This window comes from Accipiter gentilis, chromosome 5 (genome assembly GCF_929443795.1).
Source record: "Accipiter gentilis chromosome 5, bAccGen1.1, whole genome shotgun sequence".
Lineage (NCBI taxonomy): Eukaryota > Metazoa > Chordata > Aves > Accipitriformes > Accipitridae > Astur > Astur gentilis.
Window position 1 is genome coordinate 20,624,213 of NC_064884.1, and position 24,209 is coordinate 20,648,421.

The 24,209-nt window shown below is 40.5% G+C and overlaps 1 protein-coding gene across 10 annotated transcripts in view; it reads right to left on the bottom strand.

Annotated features, from left to right (window-relative positions):
• EHBP1 (EH domain binding protein 1) overlaps nt 1-24,209 on the bottom strand; it is a 226,635-nt gene that overhangs the window by 176,768 nt on the left and 25,658 nt on the right. For all 10 annotated transcript variants that reach the window (XM_049799736.1, XM_049799732.1, XM_049799731.1 and 7 more), the window contains exons 3-4: nt 17,034-17,091; nt 4,741-4,836 (exon numbers count right to left, since the gene is read on the bottom strand). In XM_049799736.1, the coding sequence (XP_049655693.1) occupies nt 4,741-4,836; nt 17,034-17,091 (154 nt within the window). The remainder of the gene's footprint in view (nt 1-4,740; nt 4,837-17,033; nt 17,092-24,209) is intronic.

The window sequence follows — 24,209 nt, forward strand, 5'->3', positions numbered from 1 at the left end:
GTTACTTCTGTATCTCTTGTAATAGGAATGAGGACATACCAGCAAACTAGGGACTTCTCCTTCTCCTAATCAGCAGCCAGAGTGGATGGGGAAGATCTTCAGACTGTTAGTCCCTTCCTCCCTTCCTTCCCTGTGCCTCCTCGCTAAGCTTTCCTGGCTTTTAAAGCTTGCCTTTCAATTAGATCACTTCATACCAGCCTTAATCTTTGGCCTTTCTTCTTGGAGAATAACTATTTAAGGACTGTCATATTGAATCAGATCAAATCATGATAGAGTTTGTGATCTTCCTCTACCAGTGACCTATAGCAGATGCTCTGGGCACTCCAGCATCTGTCCTCAGCTTTTGTACTTGGCTGTTTGAAGCTGCAGAAGACTCAAAGTTTGACCCAATTCTTGTTGCTTTCAATGATGCTTACAGACGTCTGATTAGTCTAGAAAATCACATGCAACTCTGGTCAGCTTTTCTTGAGCTTCCAGAAAGCAGGGAGCTCTGAGCACACCGACAGAACTGTCCTTGTACATCACCACACCAAGCTCATGACAGCTGTTGTGGTTTAACCCCAGCCAGCAACTAAGCACCATGCAGCCACTCACTCACTCCCCCCCATCCAGTGGGATGGGGGAGAAAATTGGGAAAAAGAAGTGAAACTCCTGGATTGAGATAAGAATGGTTTAATAGAACAGAGAAGAAGAAACTAATAATGATAACGATAACACTAATAAAATGACAACAGTAGTAATAAAAGGATTGGAATGTACAAATGATGCGCAGGGCAATTGCTCACCACCTGCTGACCGACACCCAGCCAGTCCCTGAACGGCGATTCCCTGCCCCCCCACTTCCCAGTTCCTATACTAGATGGGATGTCCCATGGTATGGAATACACCGTTGGCTAGTTTGGGTCAGGTGCCCTGGTTGTGTCCTGTGCCAACTTCTTGTGCCTTGGCTGGGCATGAGAAGCTGAAAAATCCTTGACTATAGTCTAAACACTAGTGAGCAACAACTGAAAACATCAGTGTGTTATCAACATTCTTTGCATACTGAACTCAAAACATAGCACTGTACCAGCTACTAGGAAGACAGTTAACTCTATCCCAGCTGAAACCAGGACAACAGCTCACACCTTCCTCAAAAGCCTCTGGGCTAGAAAGGCAACAAGGATTGACCTTTTTTTTTTTAATATTTTTTTTTACAATTAGTACCCACATTAACCCTGGACATTTAATTTTTTAGTGTGCAAATGTGCTCACTTCCCTGAGCTTACGATTTTTATATCTGACACACAACATATTGTCTTGCCTACAGGGCTGTTTTTCCCTCCTATGGAATATCCTCCATAGTATCTGGTCAAGCCACTGGTCTTTCCTAAACTGAAACAAGTACATTCTGAACCTGGATTTGTTCCTTGCTTCTGGGAAATAGCTTTATCGAAGGGTTTTGTTTTGGTTTTTTTCTTCCTTCCCTGAGACAATATATTGGCTCTGCTGCAGTGCTCCTGCTAGTGCATGGCCAGTTATTGTGCTATAATCAAAGCACATGATTGACTCAGGCTTTTAAGAAAGTTGGTATAGGATTTACTCTGAAATATATGTGGGGACAGGAATACTTTCAACAATACAAGTCTCCTTTTATCATCTATTTTATTCTTATTTTACTCAAATAATTTTTTGTGTGCTCAGAAAGCTATGCCTCAAAAAAAATGTCTTTTTCAAACTTTGGAATGAAGAGTTGGTAATCTTCCCTGTTGTTGCAATAGTACACTGGTGCAATAAACCATGTATATCACTGACAAAACAAGCGTTTTTTGTAATCCAATGAAGCAAAGTCCATGCTTGCTCCAGAAGAACAAACATTTCTGCTTGAGAAGTTCACTCTGCTTTTAAGCTAGAAAATCATGATATTGCAATTTAAATCCTCATAGTACAGTTAATGTTAACTTAGCTTTGCTAAAAGCACTGGGCTTGCTTGGCAGTGAAAATGTCTCATTTAAAATCTCTCTCAGTTGATACAGGTATGCGTTTGTACATAAAACCACAGAAAAGTATACAAGCTTTCATATATGAAGGTTAAACCTTGCTAATGCAGGGACTCTAAAAATGAACTTCTAGAGTGCAACCATGGAAACAGCAAAAAATGGGAATTCAGCTAGCTTTTCTGGCATTTGTGGATTTTTCCATGAAAGCACAACAAGTCATGGACTTAAAATGCACAATAGGCTTATTGTTTCACAGTGCTTCTTTCTCCCCATTTTGGTGGAAAAACAAACCCAAGGCATAACCAAACATCAATGTAGAGCATGGCAAAGGAAGAAGTTAAACTTTCAGAACAGATGGAACTTTTTATGTAATTAGCACTTCAGCCGGCTGGATGGGCAGGAGCTAGAGCTAGTCAAGGGAAGCTGAATCAATACATCCATTTGATGCTTCTCCCTACTTGACTCCAGAGCATTATGAAGTTTTACCAGCAGCCCAGAATTAAGTGAAATGAAACAAAAAGTTTTTATTTATTTGAAAAAAAAGTTTTCTAAATGAAGGTTATAGTCTCTTCAATACTTAGCTCTGCCTGCCTAAGAATTACAAATACATTGTTGGAAACAAGATAACACCCCAAATAGGGATGTGCAGATAATGCAAAATATCTTGTCTGTTGACTGATCACAGGCACTTTGCTAGCCTGCTCTCAAGTGTCCACGGGTGACTACTGGAGAGGGTATTCTTAACATTCTCATCAGCACTTGAAACCTCGACTTATCTCCTAATCCTACCAGCAACACATTTCAACAGCCACTTATGAATGCACAGCCACTACTGTGTGACTAATTTCCCAAAACACATAGCTGTCTGTTCTGGAGTCCGCTCTTTACCTTCCCTGCACTTGTATTTCAAATGGCACCACTGTGCTAATTTGTTATCTGTGATTGCTACAAAGCTCTGTCAGAGAAACCTGCTCCCATCAGTGGGCTCTACCACTATGGACATGAAGTCAGCAGCTTCCCTTTGCTTCTCATGTTGTAATGAAAGAGGACAGCTACTGTTTGTTAAACAACACGGCCACGCTAAGTATACTTACTGCAAAGTGCCAAACATTCAGCAGTCGCTCTCCTTTGCAGGGGAGTAGCTCCTAAAGGGACTTAAACAGAACTGCACGAAACACAGTGCTGGGTAAAATTAAGTCTGTAGTAATACCTAACAGCAGCTCCAGAGGCCCTTCTGTCCTCTACTGTCAGGTCCTAGCCCTCACACTCACTTTCAGTGGCACAACTACAAGTTCGTTCTGCTGTACTACAGAATATAGCCCTGAAGCAGTGTAGGTAGGAATAAAAAGTGTGGGATGGCAGGAGAAGGCTGGGAGACACTTTTACTCCAAAGTCACAGCATCACAGAGCTGTAGCCAAAAGAAACTAAATTTCTCATTCTTCATATAACATGTTATCGCATACACAATCAAGAATTGCATATTACTGCTTCACTTTAAATGTTAAAAATATTAAATAACATTTACTGCATCACATAACCATATTCAGATTACATAGACATGCAGTGTAGTCACATAATGGTGTTTAACTTCTTAATCCAAGTAGAGGCCCTTGACACATACAAAAGGAAATAGTTTTTGCTACTGAACTTTTGAACCCCAGTTGAAGACTTATGTGTCTGCTAAGAGAGACAAATTTATGACAGCATCACTGGCAGCCTGGGAACTTTCTGTTCATTGATGATCCCAAGGACACAAAAAAAAGAGAAAACCCCTTTTTAGGCTTAATGAACCAAGTAATAAATTCACATTCTAAGGTTAACCAGCAGCCACTTCTAAGCAGTTACTCAGGGAAGTCCCCAAGACAAAGTAATATAAATATTACTAATTAGAAAAAAGTATGTCACTGTCACCCTAAGCTGTAAAGGGAGCAATTAAAAATAAGAACAACCAGCGCATAGCTGGAGACACCAGAGTAAAGAACAAGCACGAACTAATGGAATGAAAATCCCAGAAACCTTCAGCCTCCCAGGCAGCCACCTACACTGTCACACATGCAAAACTGTATTGTTTATCTTTATGCAGAAAGGGCTTTGCTCAATGATATTTAGGAAATAAGTTCTAACATAACCATCAGTTTCTCCTCCTGCTTCACAGCCACACAAATAGGCTTCTTTTTTAATAGAACAAAAGCAGTTCCTAAAAAAAATCCCCCATAAAATCTTATAATTCTCTGTACTACTCAAATACTCCACATCCACTCCTACGATTGCCATCACGCAAGTACTGTGATGTTTGTGTAGCATACTAAATACTGTGAAATTAAAAGCTGGATTCTGTTTCCAAGCCAATAGCGTTAAGAAATAGGGTCACTGCACTGCAACTGAACAAGGAAGTCTAGAAATGGTTGTGTTTTGACAACTTCTGGCTTGCAGTATTTAAAGAAAACCAACCAGACTATAACACATGCCAAGCCCTGACACACGTACTACGTGCGCAGTTACACATGTACTAGATTCTATGCCAATGACTTGCCATAATCAGCTCAATGGGATATTTCAGTGTGTTAACTAAACTACAAAAGTAAGCTTTGGCAGGGAACAGACTATCCTTCTCTCCCAGATTTAAACTGGGGACATAAGGTTGTACAGTCAATGACTTAAACCAAGCAAGATTAGGCCTTGTGATTATAATCTGATGTTTCCAAACAGAATTTTTCATGCTGTTTATGAAATAGGGAAGATTATGCTTTAAAAAAAACATACCTTAAAAAGTGTCACAGTAATTTCAACATTTTCAGGAACAGGCCATACCACCACCCCACGATATGGGTTCTTGATACCAGGCTGCCAGCTATGAGCCTAAAGGAAGAAAAGAAACAGTCATCTTTAAAGCCATTATAATATATGCTGACTCAACTCCCACAGGACCCAGTGCATGTAGGTAGAAGCAACATGTCACTGACTCTAAAAAGGCTGTGTTCTTAAACCTATGACTCTGCTGAACACTATAAAGAACATCATTAAGAATGACAGTAAGGGAACTCAGACCACTAGCAGGCTGCTTCCCCCCCCCCCCCCCCCCCCCCGAACTAAGCTGTTCCTCACAAGGTCCTAAACTCGGTTGTTTTAAGTACATAGCATAGGTCAGGACAGTCAGAACCTTGCAAAAAATTAAGGCCGTAAGGCCAGAGCTTCTGTATCAAGCTGAACATTATTTTGTTTTTATCCAGATTGAAGGAATGCTTTTATTTTTAAAAAAACATGAGTACAGCACATAGTGCTGGCTTAACCACATTTACACCTAAATAGAGGAAAAACACAGTTTTACTTAAGAAAAAAAAAGAAAATTATTTATAATACAGATTAAATGCTACTAAAACATTTAAATTCTTAAGACTTAATATGCTGGGGTACCTACACCTAAAAAAGATAATGAAAAAACCAACAGTTAAATAGACTGAGAACTTGTCTACCTTTGAGTATCAATTTGGATTGACATATGGTCTGTATTTACATTTTAACAGCTAGTCCTGAAAACAACCATGTATGAGCATTTCTGTTGCAGAAGTATGCTTTTTTCCAAGCTCAACTTAATCCATTTTGTGATGCTGTAAGATAAATGAGGGAAGGATGCTGATGCATGAGTGACTACTGAGGAGCAGGGGTGTTATTAGAAATCTGTGGAAATTTTATCAGGAAAGAATGTATGAACTATTCACTGTTATCTGAAGCCAATTAACTTGGCTTTTTTTCTTTTTTTCTTTTCTTCTTTTTTTTTTTTATTCTAGAGCATCACTCATTGCAGTTTTATACTCCTTCCAACACTCAGAACTTCAGGTTAAGACTGGCTATTAGAATAAATTTTTGCTATAATAAGGTTAGTAGGACTTGTGCCTCAGGTTCTCAGGTACCCTAAGGTAGCCTGGGCAACTTTAAACATGACTTTGCTATACCAAAGTGGGAAGGACAAAGATAGTGAAACACTCCCATTCAATCACATCGAGGCAATAACTCTGCCACTGTGTACTGTAAGCAGTGTGTGCTCCAGGTGCTAGGTTCGTATCTGACAGCCCCATCACACATGCATGCTGCTTCATGAGCCCTCTTGCATTCAGCTGGGCCTTCACTGGAGCCTGTAGCATCACAGGTACCTCCAGTGGACTTACTCTAATCCCTCAATCTTCACAAAGCAGATGTCTGCAGTTTAACTGCAGGTGACAGTAACTAGTAAGGCAGCAGGGACAAGGAGAGGAAGGACAAAGGGAGAGGCAGAAGAGATGTGAAGCTGAGGAACAGGGAGAATCCAGCCTGCACAGCCACCAGAGAAAAAAGCCCTACCTGCCTTCACAGCTACATGTGCACAGCATGCTCATTTCCATCCCGTTATTTTTTATTTTCTTGCTGAACATTGCCAGCTCTCCTGTGGTTTTATCACAAGTTTTTCCATCTTTGGTGTTCTGCTTAAAACCCCAGCTCCTGAAGATGCCTAATTAGATTAGAAATTTCAGTAAGTTTTATGCTTTGTGCTTGCTGAATAAACTTAAATCATGACTTGGGGCATCCGAAGAAAGGAATTTTAAAAAAGAGCAACTTGAAAGAACCCAATTTCCACTATTTTTAACTCCATTAATTTCAGCCTAATCTCATTATTCTAAAGCAGGCCTAGGATGAATTTCTGAATAACTGAGCAAACAAGACTCTCCATAGCTTTACTCTGTGAGTGTATTTTATAAGAAAAAGATGTTTTGTGAGCAGCAAAACACACCACAGTAGCTGTCATCCTCACCACAGCCACCCAAGCTTCAGCTTCCATCTCCCTTCCACAGGACCCGCAGTCCCCCTCCATCATTCTTAGCTTGCCTGATGGGAATATTCAGCAGGCACAAGGCAGCAATCCACAGCCAGGCACACGCTCACCTGACAGCTAGCCTGTGCTCATGTAGCATCTTGTAAGATAAAACTCCATAGGGGCACTCCATCATCTTTCCAGATACCAATTTTCACAAAAGTAATAGGAGCTCATGGCATGTGTGTTAACTGTGCTCTCCTGCTGGTTTTGGCCCATACTGACAATTATGTCAAACTTGCAATGTCCAACATCCAGGCACTGACAGCCCGCTCAGCTGAGGATCACTTGTTCCGTTTATAAAACAAACTAGAAAATAAGCATTCACTAGTGCAGGCAAAGCTTTGCTGTAAGCCCTTTATCAGCACTGCCTCCCACCAGGAGAGTTAGTAAGAAACAATAAACACACATGGATATATATGTGATTTTCTGTCACTGTGTCAGGCATGTCACTGAAAGCAAGAACCAGGAGACAAGGCCCAGCTAATGAGCTTTTAAAGCAAAGCTATTCTGTGATCAGCTGAATGTTATTAAATCCTCCTTTGGCTTTGAAAAATAAACACTGTACCACACAAACAGCATGACAGAAAAAAGATAACATCAAAACTACATCTGGGTTGTTGAGAAGGAGAAAGGGAAAGGGGAAAGCACAGAGGAAGGGGTAACAACGATGATAAATTAACATGGAGAGTGTTATTCTAACACAATATTTCTCATTTCAGGGACCTCTGTGCTGCAGTTTCTTGAAGTTACATCTGGCCTATATAAAAAAATTTTTTCAACTCCTGAATTATAAGCCTTGACTTTGATATGTGAGCTGGATCAGGCCACCTCTTTGCAGTAGAATTGCCAACACTTCCAGACGGGGGATTGCTGCCAGGGCTCAGCCAAGGTGAGGCACTGCATCTGCACAGTACATTTCCACCCTAATCCTCATCTCCAACTCGATTTCCCATTGGGTTGTGCCTTCTAGATCCACTTTTTCCTTATCTCCTTCTAGTCTTCATTAGCCATCTCTCCTTGTCTCTGAAGCCAAGGCGACAGAAGCTGCTAAGCAGAGTGACTGCCAGCAGCAAGTGCCTCACCCACAGTCTTCCCCTTGCTGGACTCATCTCCTAAATCCAAGGGACAAGAGCCACAGCCTGGAAAGAGAAGCAGAAACACTCTGATGCATTTCAAGGAGAAAGGCAACTGCCCCCCTTTTTCTGCCAGTGGAAAATGAGAGATGACATAGCAAGAAAGCTCTTTTAAATCAGGAATCAGGAGCTACAGCAGGGGTTGCTGAAATACCCTATAAATAGAGTAGGGCTGTGAATGACATAGTCCAACCTACAGCATTGCTCTGGCACAAAACTGATGACTGTTAGAGGAAGAATGCTGTTTAAGAAAGGACATGGAGGTGAGCCTACAGACTTGCACGGGCACTTCAGGCTACCCAGTTTTGAGATCATTCCCCAGTTTGCTCTCTAAAACAACAGCAGTTACAATCCAAACAGCCTGCTTTGCAATATACCATATATGACGTTGTGAACATCACAACAACTATTCTGCTGTACTTGACCTAGAAAGACAGACTTGGTAGCTGTGCAGTTTTGGCCTCTGGTTCCATTGAGAAGGAAAGAATCTTTAAAAAATAGATCAAAATCAGCAACTTACAGGGCCAGATAATTAAAATGTTAAGTGTTCCATATGATAATGCACATACAACACACCAAAGGGCTTACAAACTGTACTCAAAATTAGTGAAACACTCCTGAAAATACTCAATCTGTTGTCAAGCAGCCTTCAATAGTCAGTAATTTCAAACACAAAGTGCATTCTGATGTTTGTTCAAATTCTCAACATTAGTAATACTTAAGCTATTATCAGCAAGGTACAGTCTCCTCATTCTTCTAACTGTCCACTTCTTGGTTGTATGAAACAGCAGTTTCACACACCGCTCTCACCTCATGCACAGGCTAGACAAACTCCAGTCTTGTTCTCCAAGTAGTGTCTGCTGGAGAGCACAGATTGGGCTTATTTTTATGACCGGGCTTAATTGCAAAAGTAACATTCCCCAGGATTGCTGAAACTCTTGTACCAAATGGTGAAACATTACAGAAGACTATAAAGCTGCTCCATCTAGTTCAACATACGGCAATACATTGATCGAACAAAAGAAGATGAGAGTAGCTCACCCAAGGGCTGCCTTTTGTACACCACCTTTCCTTGAAATTACCCACCAGGGGCTGACCTTGACCATACGAAACTGCCTCCCACTCTGCAGGCAAACTTGGACAGCAAAATACAAATACATTGCTGCAAAACTTGGAAGAAACATGGTAATTTTATAAACACTGGGATTTTTTTAACACTCTCCTCCAATCTAAAAAAACAGTTACTATAAATTCTCTGTAATATAAGAAAGTATATAAACATTTATAAATCCAGTGTTATCCTCTTACAGGGAAGAACGGGAGGTAGCAAAACCAAAAAACCCTACCAAACCTACAACAGAATTTTTTTAGCCAGTTCTTGGGAAAGGGGGGGGTGGGGGTGGGGGGGTGGGGAGGAACAAACAACAAAACATGGAGACGCTGAATATAAACCTTCCCTTACAGTCACTGCTCAGCTGTCTAGATGATAGAATATAAATGGAACAATCTTTTAAATCTGAATTAAAAATGATAAAGTTGAAGACAGTCCAGAATCTGGAACTTTGGTTTCAAACTTGAAGTTAATAAATGCCACCACCAGCTGTTCATCACTTCATCATGAAGAAAATAAGGCAGATGCAGACAAATTAGCTAAGTAGAGTACCTTATGGAAGTCGCTGTTTGTAGGGGATTTCATGACGTGGCAACATGTGCCATTCCTATCATGACCAACTCTGCTTATTGCTGCTTACGCTTTTCCTTGTCTCTACAAAAACCTCTTTCCTGACCCTTCAAAAACAAAATATTACATTATTTCAAGAGCCTACCCTTCCAGATGCTTTACGTTACCCATTTGCTTTCTCCCTTCTTCACTACCACCTCATCTCATCCTGCCTGTTGTGCAGCATAATTGCAAGTTACTTTTCCGTAAGATTCTAAAGCCGACCATAATATTTTAACCCTCCTGCAAATTATGGACCAGTTTATATTTATGAATCAAAAATATGTTCCTATAGCCAAGACCTCAATACTGTTTTTTAAAAGCCAAAGTCAGAAACGGACCTATCATTATGCCTCACCTGCAGCCCCAGAAGTGGCTTTATTGTGAGCCAGCCAGCTGCCGCTTTATTCCCTGATAAAATTTTTGCCAACTCTCTATGATCAGACGAGCTCTGCTACTTGCCTCTGTGGCAGGCTGTTCAGGGCACAAGAGCCAAGCAGAAGCTTGTCTGGCTCCAGTAGTGCCTAGGGCAGCTCAGCTTGTAAGGATAATAATCCCTCTTCTTCAGCGTTATCCAGGCAGAACACTTAAATAGGAAGAGAAAGAAAAAATATTAATGAATAACTCAAAAAGGAGGAGCTGACATTAAGCAGTCAGATCCTTCATCTGGTGCCTCCATGCTAGCAGTGTGGCTTGTGCAGACCAAGCATTGCTCCGATTTGCCCTATGCAAGGACTCCCACCAAAGCCATACATCATCTGGGGACAGCCAGAGGTCAATATGATCCAGCTGCTAACGGACCCACTGGAAAAGGAATGGACTGAGAAAAGCTGCCGATTCCCCCACACCAAAGGAAACCTCAACTAGCAGTTTGTGGATGGCTTCTTCTGTACCATAGCTCAGTATCACAAAGGGAGGACACAAATTAAAGACTGTACTCCAGACTATAGCTTGCATCCCCATGATCATCTTGAAATCACCGTGCTTGGTCCTCCAGTTAAAGAGAGAGGCTAGGCACCCGAACAATGCTCCTGTCGCACTCCCGCCCCAAGATGCAGTCCAAAAAACCCAGCATGTGCCAAAGAAGAAAGCTCAAAGCCCTGGCAATGCCAGGCAGCTTTCGTTCAACCCATTGCTGTCCATTTATTTCCCTTGAGAGTAGACAAGGAAACTAGTAGATTCCCACAGGTCTTCCCATGAATGTCTTCCAATTCATCAGCACATATGTGTTACACTGTAATTATGCATCCAAGTATTACTGCTAAAAAGCTACAGAAAGACTGCTAAGCTTGGAAAATGAGCAAAGCCTCATCTTCACTAGGAAACAGATTATCTAGCACTGGGCTAGCTGTTCAAGCTTAATTTCACACATACACATTCATGACATATTCCTTAAATACATGATTCATGCTATTTCTTTCACCAAACCTTGCCTTATCCACTGCTTACAATAGATGATGCTCAGATAGAGGCTCTTCCCCTTCTCATCAAGCAGTTCCTGGCCTTATCTATTGGGCTTCTCATTAAAAAAAAAAAACAACAAAAACAAACCCAAAACAAACAAACAAAACCCCAAAACTGAATGCTGTTATTTTTCTCATAGTTTCTGGGACATCCATCACTGCATCTCAGAATGTCACCAAAATTTATCTTTATGGGATCCCTGGAAAAAAGAAGGGTATTATGGCCCCCAATTTACAAGCAGCGAAATAATAGCCAGTTTCCACCAATTTGGCACAGTCTTCTCAAATCAGCAATGACCTTACTTTATAGGGATCAAGCATGAAACAACCTTTTGTTTTGTCTTCCAAAGCAGACGTTTTTCACTTCAACTGTAAGGATGGCTGCTCAACACCACTGCAAGTCAGTCTCCATGCCCCAAACACCCACAAAATGTAAAGATACATCAAATCTAGCTGTAATATTCTATCTAGCCTCAGTCAGGAACTTTGTAGATGAGGATGGGACCAAACTGAACTCCCCAAGGCAGCATTTAACCATATAACAGCGAGGCACTCTTTTCTGTTCATATCCTATACCTTCTTTAACAAACACCCTCCAACTTCTCTATCACTTAAGCTGTTTTGCTCACTCAGCAAGCAAACTCAGTCCTCCTGTTCTCCCTAACTACTGTCTGCTCAACGAGGCAGCGATGCTGTAGGAAAACAATTTGCAATTGCCTTATTAAAGACTATACCATATGCCCAAAATGGTACAGATCAACCATTAGAATGACTCATCCTAATTTTGACTGCTTACATTTGCCATCCAATATGATTTCCTTACTTTACTAACAAACCAAGAAGCCCCAGGAGTGCCATTACTGAACTGTGCTGGTCCCAGGCAGTCATTGGCGTGTCAGAGTCACAACATGCCTTTATAACTACAGTCAGTGAAGAAGCTGGTAGTGACAGGCAGGGCTAGCAGTAGGCAATGAGGTAGCCAGAAAAGGCAACAGATTGCCAAGAACAGCAAAACAGATGACCCAACTGCTGCTTTATTGATGGCATATCCTTGAAAAAAGGCTGGATGGGCTGCTGTTGTGGACAACAAGGGATCCTTTGTACTCCCTACATATACATCCTTTTTACTCCCTGTCCCTCTGCTTCTCTTGGCTCTGCTCTTAGCATTCAAGTCCTTTCCCTGTTCCCGACATTGTTCCTTCTCCTCTGTGTTTAAACAGTTTTTGATAAACCTGCAGCAGAAGTGCTGAAATCACTAAGCTAAGGCACCTTCCTTCTGCTTTAATACAAACAGGATCTTTGAAGAATAATTCTGTCAGGTTCTCAGAAGCAAGTGCAAATTTGATTCTTCAGAGGTGTATAATTCAACCATAAGCCTATATGTGTTCACAGGAATAGCAGAAAGTACCTCCTTGACATCATGGCAACATCTCTTTTCAAATTGAAATTTCTTAGTTCAAAGCCCGGAAATGCGAGAGCATCTCAGTGAAATGAAAGTAAACATATTTACAACACGTTTTTCCCTTGTTGTACAGTAGAACAAAGACATTCCTCCCCCCCCCCTCAAAAAAAAAAAAAAAAAAAAAAAAGTCCAAAAGCCCATGGCCTGAAAACCTGGGGGCAACATGCCAGCATGGACAGGGTACAGAAGAAGAATTAAGCAAGTCCACTGCTACAAGCTCCACCTTCTGTACCTTCTGTAAACTATGGATGCTGATAACCATCTAAATGAGGTAGCCTCACCTACCTGATTGTGTTGAAAGACAACATTTGCACCAGCAGATAGGTGACTTCCCTCCCTCCCCAAGCTCAAAGTTCATTTTGGTTCTAGGATTGCCGAGTTAATTCTGCCAAACACAGCAAGACTGCAAATCACCATTTTCTGTAAACTGCTGGCACACACAATGAAGATCCCCAACCATACAGAGCCATCTTGTCTTGACACACCCCTTAAAAAGCATCGAAATCAGACTTACCCAGAAAGAAGGGATCCCAGAATAGAGCTATAAGTAACTTAAATCTGCACTAAGGTCAGTAACTGCGGGACACATTTATGGTCCTGTATCCATCCATCAGACTGCCATTTAAATGCCCTTTCTAAATAGTTATTGCTTTTCATATGCAACACTTTAAAACTTAGTATAATTTAACATATCTACAGCTTCTATCCTATGTTTCCCATAGTAACAACTAAAATATTCAGACTCCTGCACATGATGTCTCTCATTATTTCTTCTAACCAAGAGACCGCTGTAGTTTACTTGGAAAGAAAGTATGTGGCCCAAAGGCTTATCAAAATCATAGAAAACCACAAAAATAAGGGCTTCAAAGGACATCAAGAACTCTGCTTTCAGCTCAACAGCATCTCAAGATTACATTAGTCAAGCAGGCCAGTGCCAGTATATGTCCATAGCACCACCATACCATCTTTGAAGTTGCACCGCATTTTTGGTTAACATATCTCTTGTCTCTCTTGTACTGGGAAAGTACATGGAGCTACTGGAAAGAGTCCAGCAAAGGGCCACGAAAATGTTTAAGGGACTGGATCATCTCTCATAAGAGGAAAAGCTGAGAAAGCTGGGACTGTTTGGCCTGGAGAAGACAAGGCTCAGGGGAAGGGGGATCTTATCGATGTATATAAATACCTGAAGGGAGCGTACAAAGAAGACAGAGCCAAGATCTTCTCAGTGGTGCCCAGTGACAGAACAAGAGGCAACGGGCACAAAGTGAAAAAGGAGGTTCCCTCTGAACATCAGGAAACACTTTTTCACCGTAAGGGTGACCAAGCATTGGCACTGGTTGCCCTGAGAGGCTGTGATGTCTCCCACCTTGGAGATATTCAAAAGCTATCTGGACACAGTCCTAGGCAATCACCTCCAGGTGGCCCTGCTTAAGCAGAGGGGTTGGACCAGACATCCTCCAGCCTCAACCATTCTGCAAGTCGGTGAACTATCTGTTAGGGATATCCCTCATTATCCCTAACAATCTGAAAAGTTCAGAAATCATAACCTCCAAAGAAGTCTTTACAACATATTTACAGTGAGTTAAGACCTCATCCCTCTCTTCCTCCTTCTCAAAGAAGCTGAAGAACATAGACAATTATTAATGCCTTGTACTGACTGAGCCCAGTGTCTGTCAAAAAATAAAATATGAGGAAATAGTCATTTGACTTGCTTCCAAGAAAGCAATTAGATGAAAAAAAAATGTCGAATAAAGTATTTTACTGGCATGATGACTAAGAGAACAAGAACATTTATTGATCTACAGTCTTAGACCAAAACAGCTCAAATCATATCAACTACCTAAGCTTTAAAATTAACTCTATCCTCTGCCCAGGCCTCAGGGCCACTCAGCCACTTTCAGAGTACCTTTGTGGGATCTTACTAAGCATGACTTAATTAGTTAGTGAAAGACTTTTCTGAGTCTCAGGTAAATCTGCCAGTTTATCCAAAGTTGCTTCTACTGCCAGGTAACCAAAAGAGAGGACACTCACAGGAGGACATATCCTGGAACTTTATGGTCCGGCTGAAAAAACTTCAAGCCCAAAAAGCTGAGCTAGTGTCAGAAAATTCTCTTGCCTCAATGAAATATTGCCATTGAAGCCTACAGCATCATGCCTATAACACCACAGGCAGAAACCCATCACTTCACAAAGCCCTACTGGACTTTTGTTAGGACTTCTGTTTCTGAACATATTCTGAATCTCAGCAAACCAGTCATTCATGGACAAATACCTTGCTTCTCACCAAGCTTTTCAGGGTTACAATGCTTGTGTAAATATTGAATTTACTGTTCCATATTATCTTTCTCTGTTCTACAGAAATTAAACAAAACTAAGATAGAAAAGTTATCATAGGGTAAGCCACAACAGACACCATACATCAACAGTTACTGCCTAGATATATATACACCATGCTATAAATTCAAGGTAACTTGAGATAGTTTATCCTTCAATGAAAGAGGAATAGTCTGACTGGCTTTGCTGCAGAGTACGAACATGGAACAGGAGCAGCTACCTTGGAAAATGTGCCAGACTAAGTTCACACCCTTGTTTACTAACGAGGTAACACCTTTGGGTTTTCATACCCTAAAGCAGAATTTAGGATGCACACACTGGAGCAGGCATTTGGTTGTGCAGTCACTTTCAGTCAGTAACCAGCCTTTAGGTAAAACAGCTTAAAATAAATTCAGACCTCAAGTTAAAAGACAAAATACAGCAAATATGCATGACAATCAGAAAAATAAGTCAGAAAAAGAGGAGTACCAGTAAAAAGAACCCCGAAGTCTCTCCTGAGTAAGGTAGAAAAATGTGTATCACATTTTCTAAACATTTAAGTTCTTCAACATATGATTATTTCAAGGTATCTTCTCTATCATGGGTGCCCTCTCTCCACCAGAGTTCTTGAAGTGTCATTTTGAGTTACGTGCACATGCCAAAAAAAAAACCAAAAAAACAACAGGCGCTTAGACCATCTCTATTTAACTAAATTAAAGAATTACTAAAAGGCTGAGTTCCAAAACTTCCCCTCTAGTCCAGGCCACTTGCCATAAGCCTTACCAGGGTGAGATGCAACAGCTGTGGGGAGAGGGAATGAGCAAGTACAGGTGAGTTACCTCAAAGAGGAGATGGTCCTGGGAAGGGAGGAAACAAGCATACACTCCTGTCCCCTGCAAACCTGCCCAGTGGTTAGGATGCTTCTTTTCCTCAGCTCATTCATGTTGCCCTTCTCAAGCTTTTGGACAGATGGGGGACAGCCCTATACCAGAGGGCACAAGGCAACAAAAGAAATCCTGCTATACAACCAGTGTACAAAGACCTTTGCTTGACTGCTGTATGCATGAAATAGGCTCCCCTGGGCAACAACAACAACTGACTGCTAGGATAGACAAAAGATTTTACTCTTATTAGTCAGTAATACAATACTATACAAGACATTGTCATATTGGACACTGAAGAAGTTTAGAAATGACTGCCATTTGTTTCAATCTCGGTGTAAATGGGGAGTGTTGCAGGTTTCATTTTCTATGGAAACCAAGCCACACACGGAGAATGTCTCACCTTTCCCTTCACCCCAGACCCAAAGGAGGCTCCACAGAGGCTAACTGTATCTTACTGTCAGAGCAGTAAAATTCAGCAGTCTGGACAAACTGAGCACCATTTCACAAAGAGACAGTAATCTCACAAGGCTTTCAGATTTCTTACTGCAGGAAGAAAAGTAAGGTGAAGCTCACAGAAGAGAGGGCTAATCTGCTTGCAAACTTTTACATATCAAAAAGCCCAACCGTATGCAAGACAAACTTTATGAACACCCAAATACTAGAAAGACTTCACTTAGAGCTTCCCTTTCCTCAGGCTACCAAGTCACTAGCCATAAAACACAAATTCACATGCTTCCTCACAGCATTTGTGGGAGTAAAATGTTAACATTTAATTCAAATATACAATACTAGCTGAAAAAGCCTGTGTTTATTCTTTTTGATTTGTAGTATTTTCTGGTTGAGAAATAGCCTCTTATTCAGACTTTATCTCCCTATTGCAGTCATGTCAGATTCTTTATTACTTCTTTTTATTATTATGTTTAATACACTTTTAGTAGTGAAACAGATTCTCCTTTCTAATTAGGTCTAGCAATTAATAACTGAAATTGAACTGATGATGATACAGTTCTGCTAAACAAATAACCAAAGCTGAAATCAGAGTTAACTGTTTCCATAAATTAGCATTATCAACAGCAGCTTATTCTGAACTTCATGGCTAAACTGAGTTGAAAAGAAACACAATTAAAATATTTCTCAGTTATTTGGCTGCTCCCCACACTCAAGAAACCAGTCCCTCAAATAGCTGACCCTTCTTGTCACTGAAATTGGGACTTATTAAGCAAACAACTAACCTTAGAGGATTTTCTTCGGCTTCTTCTTGTCCAAACCACCACTAGTTTATCTGGCTGCCTGTTGAAGATAAGGAAGAAACAGCTTAATTTACAAGATCAATATGTAAACAGTTTATATTAAAAACTCTTGCAGTACATAATGACATCCTTAGTGGATACATTATCTCTTAAAAATAACTCATCTAAAAACCACTCTCAACATTGTTATCTAACAAGAAAAATAACATGTATTTATAGAAAAAGGCTGTCCTCCAATCCGCACACTAATGTCATTGTTCTCCTGCTCTCCTTGCCTGTGGGCATCTCCCCAGAGCCAGCAGCACACCTGAACAGAAACTCTTCCATGGGGCAGAGAACAGGATCCAACCTCTTCAAAGACACCCTGGAAACAATCCAGTACCCCAAATAAACATCAGTGCAAGCTCTAGTTTGAATTCCTATGCAGACATATTGAAAAGGTACTGCTAAGCAGCAAAGAAAACAGGCAATTTCACTTTTTCATCCCCAAATGATTATTTTTTCTACTTGAATACCTAAAAAACCAAGAGAATCAAGTCCTATATTACTCCTCAACATCTCCTTGGATGACCAGAGACAGATAAATCAGCGCTTCCTCAACTTTTACTCAGAAGGAGAAACATGCTGAAACTCAGTGTGGCTCTCCAAGCAATTGTTTATTTGGTATTTGTAACGAATGTACATGGAAAACTCAAAGGACACTTCTAGTACAAATTATTTTCTCTTTAAATTTCTTAAGATTTATTTCTTGGTTAATAGTTACAGCCCAATTACTTCCACCTTATTAGTTTTACAGTTGTCTCTGAGTGATTTTTTGATACTGACCTAACTTCCAGGCTTCTTTTTTTGGCCCATGATACGCTTCCCATTGTATCACCACACTTCTGGTCCTACTTCCAGACCCATGACCCCTCTCTTCCAGAAGCTCCTGACTCACCATTCCAGCTTTGTGTTCTGGCTGATGACCCAAATTCCATCAACAAGCCTGACTGCAAATCCACCCATAAATGATTTTCAATGGAGTTCACATCTCCACTAAACCTGTGACTCTGCCTGGAAAAAAATTGCTGCTTGGATTTTTGAGACACTGGTGTAAGAATCTCATGTTTCTAAAGCCAACAGAAACCCCTGTTTCATGTTTAAAAAAAAAAATCATGGGGGGAAAACCAAAACATATCTTGACTTTTTCTTGCTAACATCCAATGCGCTCAAATCATTATTGAAAGATGCACCCAAAAAAATCCACACAAGTATTCTGAATTAAAAAAAGCAGTGTTCACACTGCTATCCTAGTATTTTCCTCACAGGCAGACCACCTACTTCATAACTATCTTTTCAAATGAAAACCCAACTGGTTTAATCATCATTTTAAGCATGGAAGCGCTGGCTGCTGTATTATATACCTTCCCATTTAGCTGTTCATAATTTCTGCAGGCTACAACAAAACTAATACATCACCTATGCTTTACATTTAAACCCCCTCTCAAACTAAAGTTCTCCTGAAAAACAGAGTTAAAGGCAGATGCTGCAAAGGAAATTAAGACACAAGCTTTTATTTGTTATTCTGTATTGCACCTTACTCCTTTAATATATCCCTTAATTTCCAGGTTGGGATAAATTGAAAGTGAAATAACCTACGGCATTTAATTGTGCAAATTCACTCATGACTTGTTTAGGTGACCTCAACTATAGGTTGGCTCTTGTCGTGGTTTAACCCCAGCCAGAAACTAAGCACCACACAGCTGCTTGCTCACTCCCCCTCCACCCAGTGGGATGGGGGAGAGAATCAGGGAAAAAAGTAAGACTCAGGGGTTGAGATAAGAACAGTTTAACAGAACAGAAAGGAAGAAACTAATAATTATAATAATAATAATAATACAATAATAAAAGGATTGGAATATACAAAACAAGTGATGCACAATGCAGTTGCTCACCACTTGCTGAATGATGCCCAGTTAGGTCCCAAGCAGCAATCCCCCCAGGCAAACTGTCCCCAGTTTATATACTGGGCATGACGTCACATGGTGTGGAATATCCCTTTGGCCAGTTTGGGTCAGCTGTCCTGGCTGTGTCCCCTCCCAACTTCTTGTGCCCCTCCAGCCTTCTTGCTGGCTGGGCATCAGAAGCTGAAAAGTCCTTGACTTAGTATATAAACACTACTTAGCAACAACTAAGTTATCAACATTATTCTCATACTAAATCCAAAACATAACACTATACCAGCTACTAGAAGGAAAATTAACTCTATCTCAGCTGAAACCAGGACACTCTGCTTGTGGCTTCTTCCTGCAAAACCTTGCTCAGTAATGAGGTCATACTGTTGTACTTCAAAAGTTCTTTGCTCACTTGGTGTCAGGTGTGTTAGGTTCTCATCTGTTGGCATACACCCCCATTCACTTTGATGGGAGCTGTGTTTGTGCCACCAGGAAAAAAGAAAACAAACACCCCCAAAAATTTCCTTGAAGTGAAGCAATCCAAACCCATGCCTACAATAAAAATTTTTTTCCACAGTTATTTGACTTCGCACTTTAAACTGACTTATTCCCATTTCAGAAACTAGCCTGTGAACCAAATTTCATCTAACCTTGACTCATTCAATCCTAAACTTGCCTCTGAGCACAAAAAAAATGCCAGAAGCAGGGGAAGGTGGGGGAGGGAAGAGAAAAAAGTTAAAAGAAGATGCATTCCTGCAGTACCAGTGGTTACACTGAAGACAACCCTCCCTCCAAGAGTGGGACTCTGTGTCCCAGGAATCACACAAATAGGACCTTCAGTAGGAAAAGGCAGGACAATGCCTGCAGAGGTTAAGAGCACAAGTCCACACTGCCACCAGCTCTCCACCTCTTCTCCCTTTCATCTAAAGGGACACAGTGCTTAGCAGAATGTCTCCTCCCTGTTTTTTCTCACCAGCACAGCCAGCCGCTATACTTGCCATGCCATTGGCCTGCTCAGGTGTACAGGAACACCAGCTATCAGAAACACCCAAGAGACAAAAAGACATTCTTCACGGTATACTTAGTAGATCATGAAAACATTGAATTCCAACACATGGATTTCAAAACTAGATTTCCAAACGTTCTTATCAGAAGAGCACTCAGTTCTCTAGAGATCCTGTGAGGGAGGCTAAGAAGGATCCTGCACAGGTCCCTTCCTTCCCTGCAGCTCCAGCTCAGGTAATGGTGACACTGCATTGTCCCTCTAGATCTGTTTTGATCTTGTCTTATTTATGTTGGCATCAGAAGTGATTTTTTCTTACAATGGCACTGGATAATCTTCCCGGGGGAAAACATGCCACAAACTGGAAAAGTAAAGCAGCACACTCAGTTCCACATGGTGCCAACATCTAAACCAGGAGGCCAGCACCCAGTGGAGATGGCCCAAGAACAGTTACATACGTGTGCAAACAAATAGGCCAAGAGAAGCAAGACAGCAAAGCAAAGCGAGGAAACAGGAGGAGTGTCAGTGTCAGTGCCGAAGTGAGTCGATTCAAAGTAGAAATGAATCCATACCTGCACTCCGGCAACACAGATATTTTTCATTATGAGGTACTCTAGAAAAGACCTGTGGCTATGCCAGATGCTTCAAGAAAAGACAAGAGTTAAGAAGAGGCTATATGTAGATACAACACAGTTATTCTGAAAAACTAAGTAGCATAAAACAAAGGTCAATGGTTGACAAGCCTCAATGCAGAAATCCTTCTAAGTGTGGACAGGGAAAAAGAAAAAAAAAATCAGATATGGGCAGTAAAACATGACAGTCATCTCCTGTGATACTGGTATGCATGTGTTCCAGGTTGGTCACTGACCTTACATTTAATTCTAATTCTTTCATTTCATTTTAAACCATGCCATTGCTTGCTTGCCTTTACACAGGTTGTCAGAGACAGCTGGTGCTTCAATACAGTTCTTCAGCAGGAGCTGTGCCTGCATCACATACACACACAGTTATCACCAAGCCTGGATTTATTTCCCTATTTTGAAGAACTCCCTCTGCCAGCAATATAAAGAAATACACTAAAATGAAAAAGCCAACTAGAGTCTCAATTCAGACTGAGAAGACCAAGCCATGCTGATGGGAGACCATGAGCAGCACTTGTTCCCCTAGGCTCTTTCACCAGTATATTTATTTTGTTAAGTATACTTTGCTCCTTCAGCTTCAAGTATGTATCTCCACATCCAGAGGTACTGCGCCAAAACAAAACAAGTAAGGTTACCAGAATATGGAGACAGAAAATTTAGCAAAATGGAATGGGGAGAGAAGGGAAGAGAAAAAAATATTCCCAAGGATGAGTTTCCCCACTAAGCGTAGCACATGCTTAACTGAAACAACAGAGAAAGAACAGCAGTTTTTCTAAGGGATTTTCTTCAAGAAAGTCACAAATCCAACAATTTAAAAATATCTCCATAGAACTGTTTTACGAATTAAGCCAAGACCAACCTTTTCTTCCACAATCTGTTCATTGTTCTTATATGCCAACACACTTCTAGAAGAAAAAGCCCAGCTCATACTTTAATCGGCAAATTTGCATTCAAGTTTATTAGTGATGTCTCGGTGCTAGGAAATGGCCACACCCACATAATGCAGTTTGCTCCTTTAAAGCATTTCAGACTTCTCCCCTCCTTCAACATCATAAAGCTGGGCTGCTCATTAACCAACAATAAAAGCAAATAAAATAACTTCTGATGAATTAGGCTGAACACTGGTTTTAGTATCCTTTATAAGTTTACTCTGTAAACTCGGAGATCATTCCAAATACAAAATGCACAATGGTGCAAACTGAACAAATACTAATGGTCAGCTATAAAAAAAAAAAATTTAGAAAAGTAGTTTCCTGTGCTGCACAAACAACATTTCTCATTCCTTTAAACCCGCCAGCTTTTAGATAGTCACTTATTCAGCTCCAGCAAAGCCAGTATGTTTAAGGTAAGGAATAGCACACCACTAACCCTATGACAATAGAGTCGGAGTGGGGGAAAGAAGTGGGGTTTAGCTGAACAGCTACATCTCCACGCCAAGTAATTGCTTCAATCTGTACAATTCAACACCACCAATCTTTCAGTGGGAACATTTAATACTGTACTATCTAACATGATTGGCTTGGTGGTGCTTTGCATTTCACCCCATGCCAGTATGCAGCATTGCCAAAGAAGCAGCAGCCCCCTGGGAGGGGGAGCTGAAGGAAGCCGGCAGCACTGGGGCATCAGACACTGCCACCGTGAAAGGCAGGGACCCAGCAGCAGGTACTGAAGGATCCAGCTTTGATCCAAAAGATCGTATTTTATAAAACCTACCATAAACTTGTATTTGCTGTTTACTCATTTTTGTGTGGTTCACAAGAAACTATCCCTGAAGAAAGGCAACTTATAGTAGTAAGCTTATTTTGTTATTTGCAAGTGAAACTTACTCAGCAAAGCAGGGAAGATTATGATTTCAAAGTTTGTGGCTCAGTAAAAGAGCTTCATCGCTGCCCTGCATACTAAGTAACTAAAATAAGATTTAAAATACAGATTAATAAAACATAATTCAAAACCATGCCTGCTATTCCTGTCAGACAGAAGCCATGATTCCAGTATCTTCAATTCTCCCATTGAAACAACTGCTTTAAAAAATAAAATAAAATAAAATACTGGAACCAGACTTTGCCATATCCACAACTATTAAATAAAGTAATAAGAACATTCCCCAGACTGGAAAAAAACCTATGTCATCTGGTCATTACCTTATATGCCACAAATTTCACCGATTGAAAAGGAGGTTGTGCAAGATTCAAGGTCTTCTGGGGTTTGGTTTGATCATTCCAGGAAACATTTGCACAATATTTTGATTACAGAACTCTCCAAATATCAGTTGTGAAAGAAGGACATAAAAGGTATCAGTCTCCTGTTAACTCTTGTTTTGTAAACCTTTCAGCAGAAGCAGATAACATTAACCAGGACCTATCTCTCCACCAACCTTAGCATTTGATAAAAAACAAAACAAAACAAAAAAACAACAACCAAACCAAACTTATGTTTAGAATCTGTTGTTGGAAAGAATTGCAAATGCACTTAACTTTAATTATAGCCACTGAAACCAATGGAAGACCAATTACTAACAACCTTTTGGTGAAAGGAGAGCAAATAGGTAACAGTATTTGTTTATAACAAGGTATCATTACATTTAATAACATTCAATAACCTTTAAATGCCTGTAATGCACAAGGTACCTTTTTTGTATGTACACAGACACACTACAGCCTGCATGTTTGTTTTGGCATCAAAATGCTTAAGTGTTAGGTTTTGCCTTCTTCCCCCCCCCCTCTTTTTTTTTTCCAGTTGAGCTTGTTTTATTCTTACTGTGTTTAATATGAACTGCATTAATTATTACAGGCTGCTAGATTACTCTTGTGAAGCAAGCTTAAAGGAGTATAATTAACAAGAGAAGCAGCAGTTTTAGCACAATAGCATGCAGATGCACCTATTGAAGGATAAAAATAATTACTTGAAGACTAATGTCAAAGTACTTCTGATAAGAATTTTTTTTTAAAATAACCTTTTGTCCCCTCTGCATTGTGCATGCCAGCATGACGTGCAAGGTTTTCATTATGAACCAATCCTCCCTCCCCACGAGCAAACAGCTTTCTATACAACTGCTGGAATGCTATCAAGGCTCTCTAATGGTTTCTCAAAAAAAAATGTGATCAGTTCTATACCACCATTAATTTGAGATGAACATTACTTTTCCTCATTTTACAGACAACTACTTTCAAAAGCTCTCTTTGCAGTGTATTCTTCTGCACTGGGACCTACACTATGCCATGTATTACCATTAGCCAAGGAACTAATCATGGCCTTTCATGAGCCTTGTACTAAGGTTTTTTTCCTTCAGAATTTCCTGTTGGTCATGATCAATGAAATTCCACAGCTGCCTATAACTCCAGGAAGTGCAGTCAAGTCACCACCGATACTTCAAACAGGCCTAGAGATGCTGGTAAGAATGATGTCACATGTTGATACATTTGCCAAATGAGCCCTCTTGCTGAGTGAAGGTACAGCACTGATTGCAAAAACCAGAAACGTTAAGAAGAAAATAAAACACCATGCAGATAAAACCCATCTGAGCTAATTATAAGATGAAGTACAATTACGAGATGAAGCTTTGCAATTTTAGGAAGGGGTT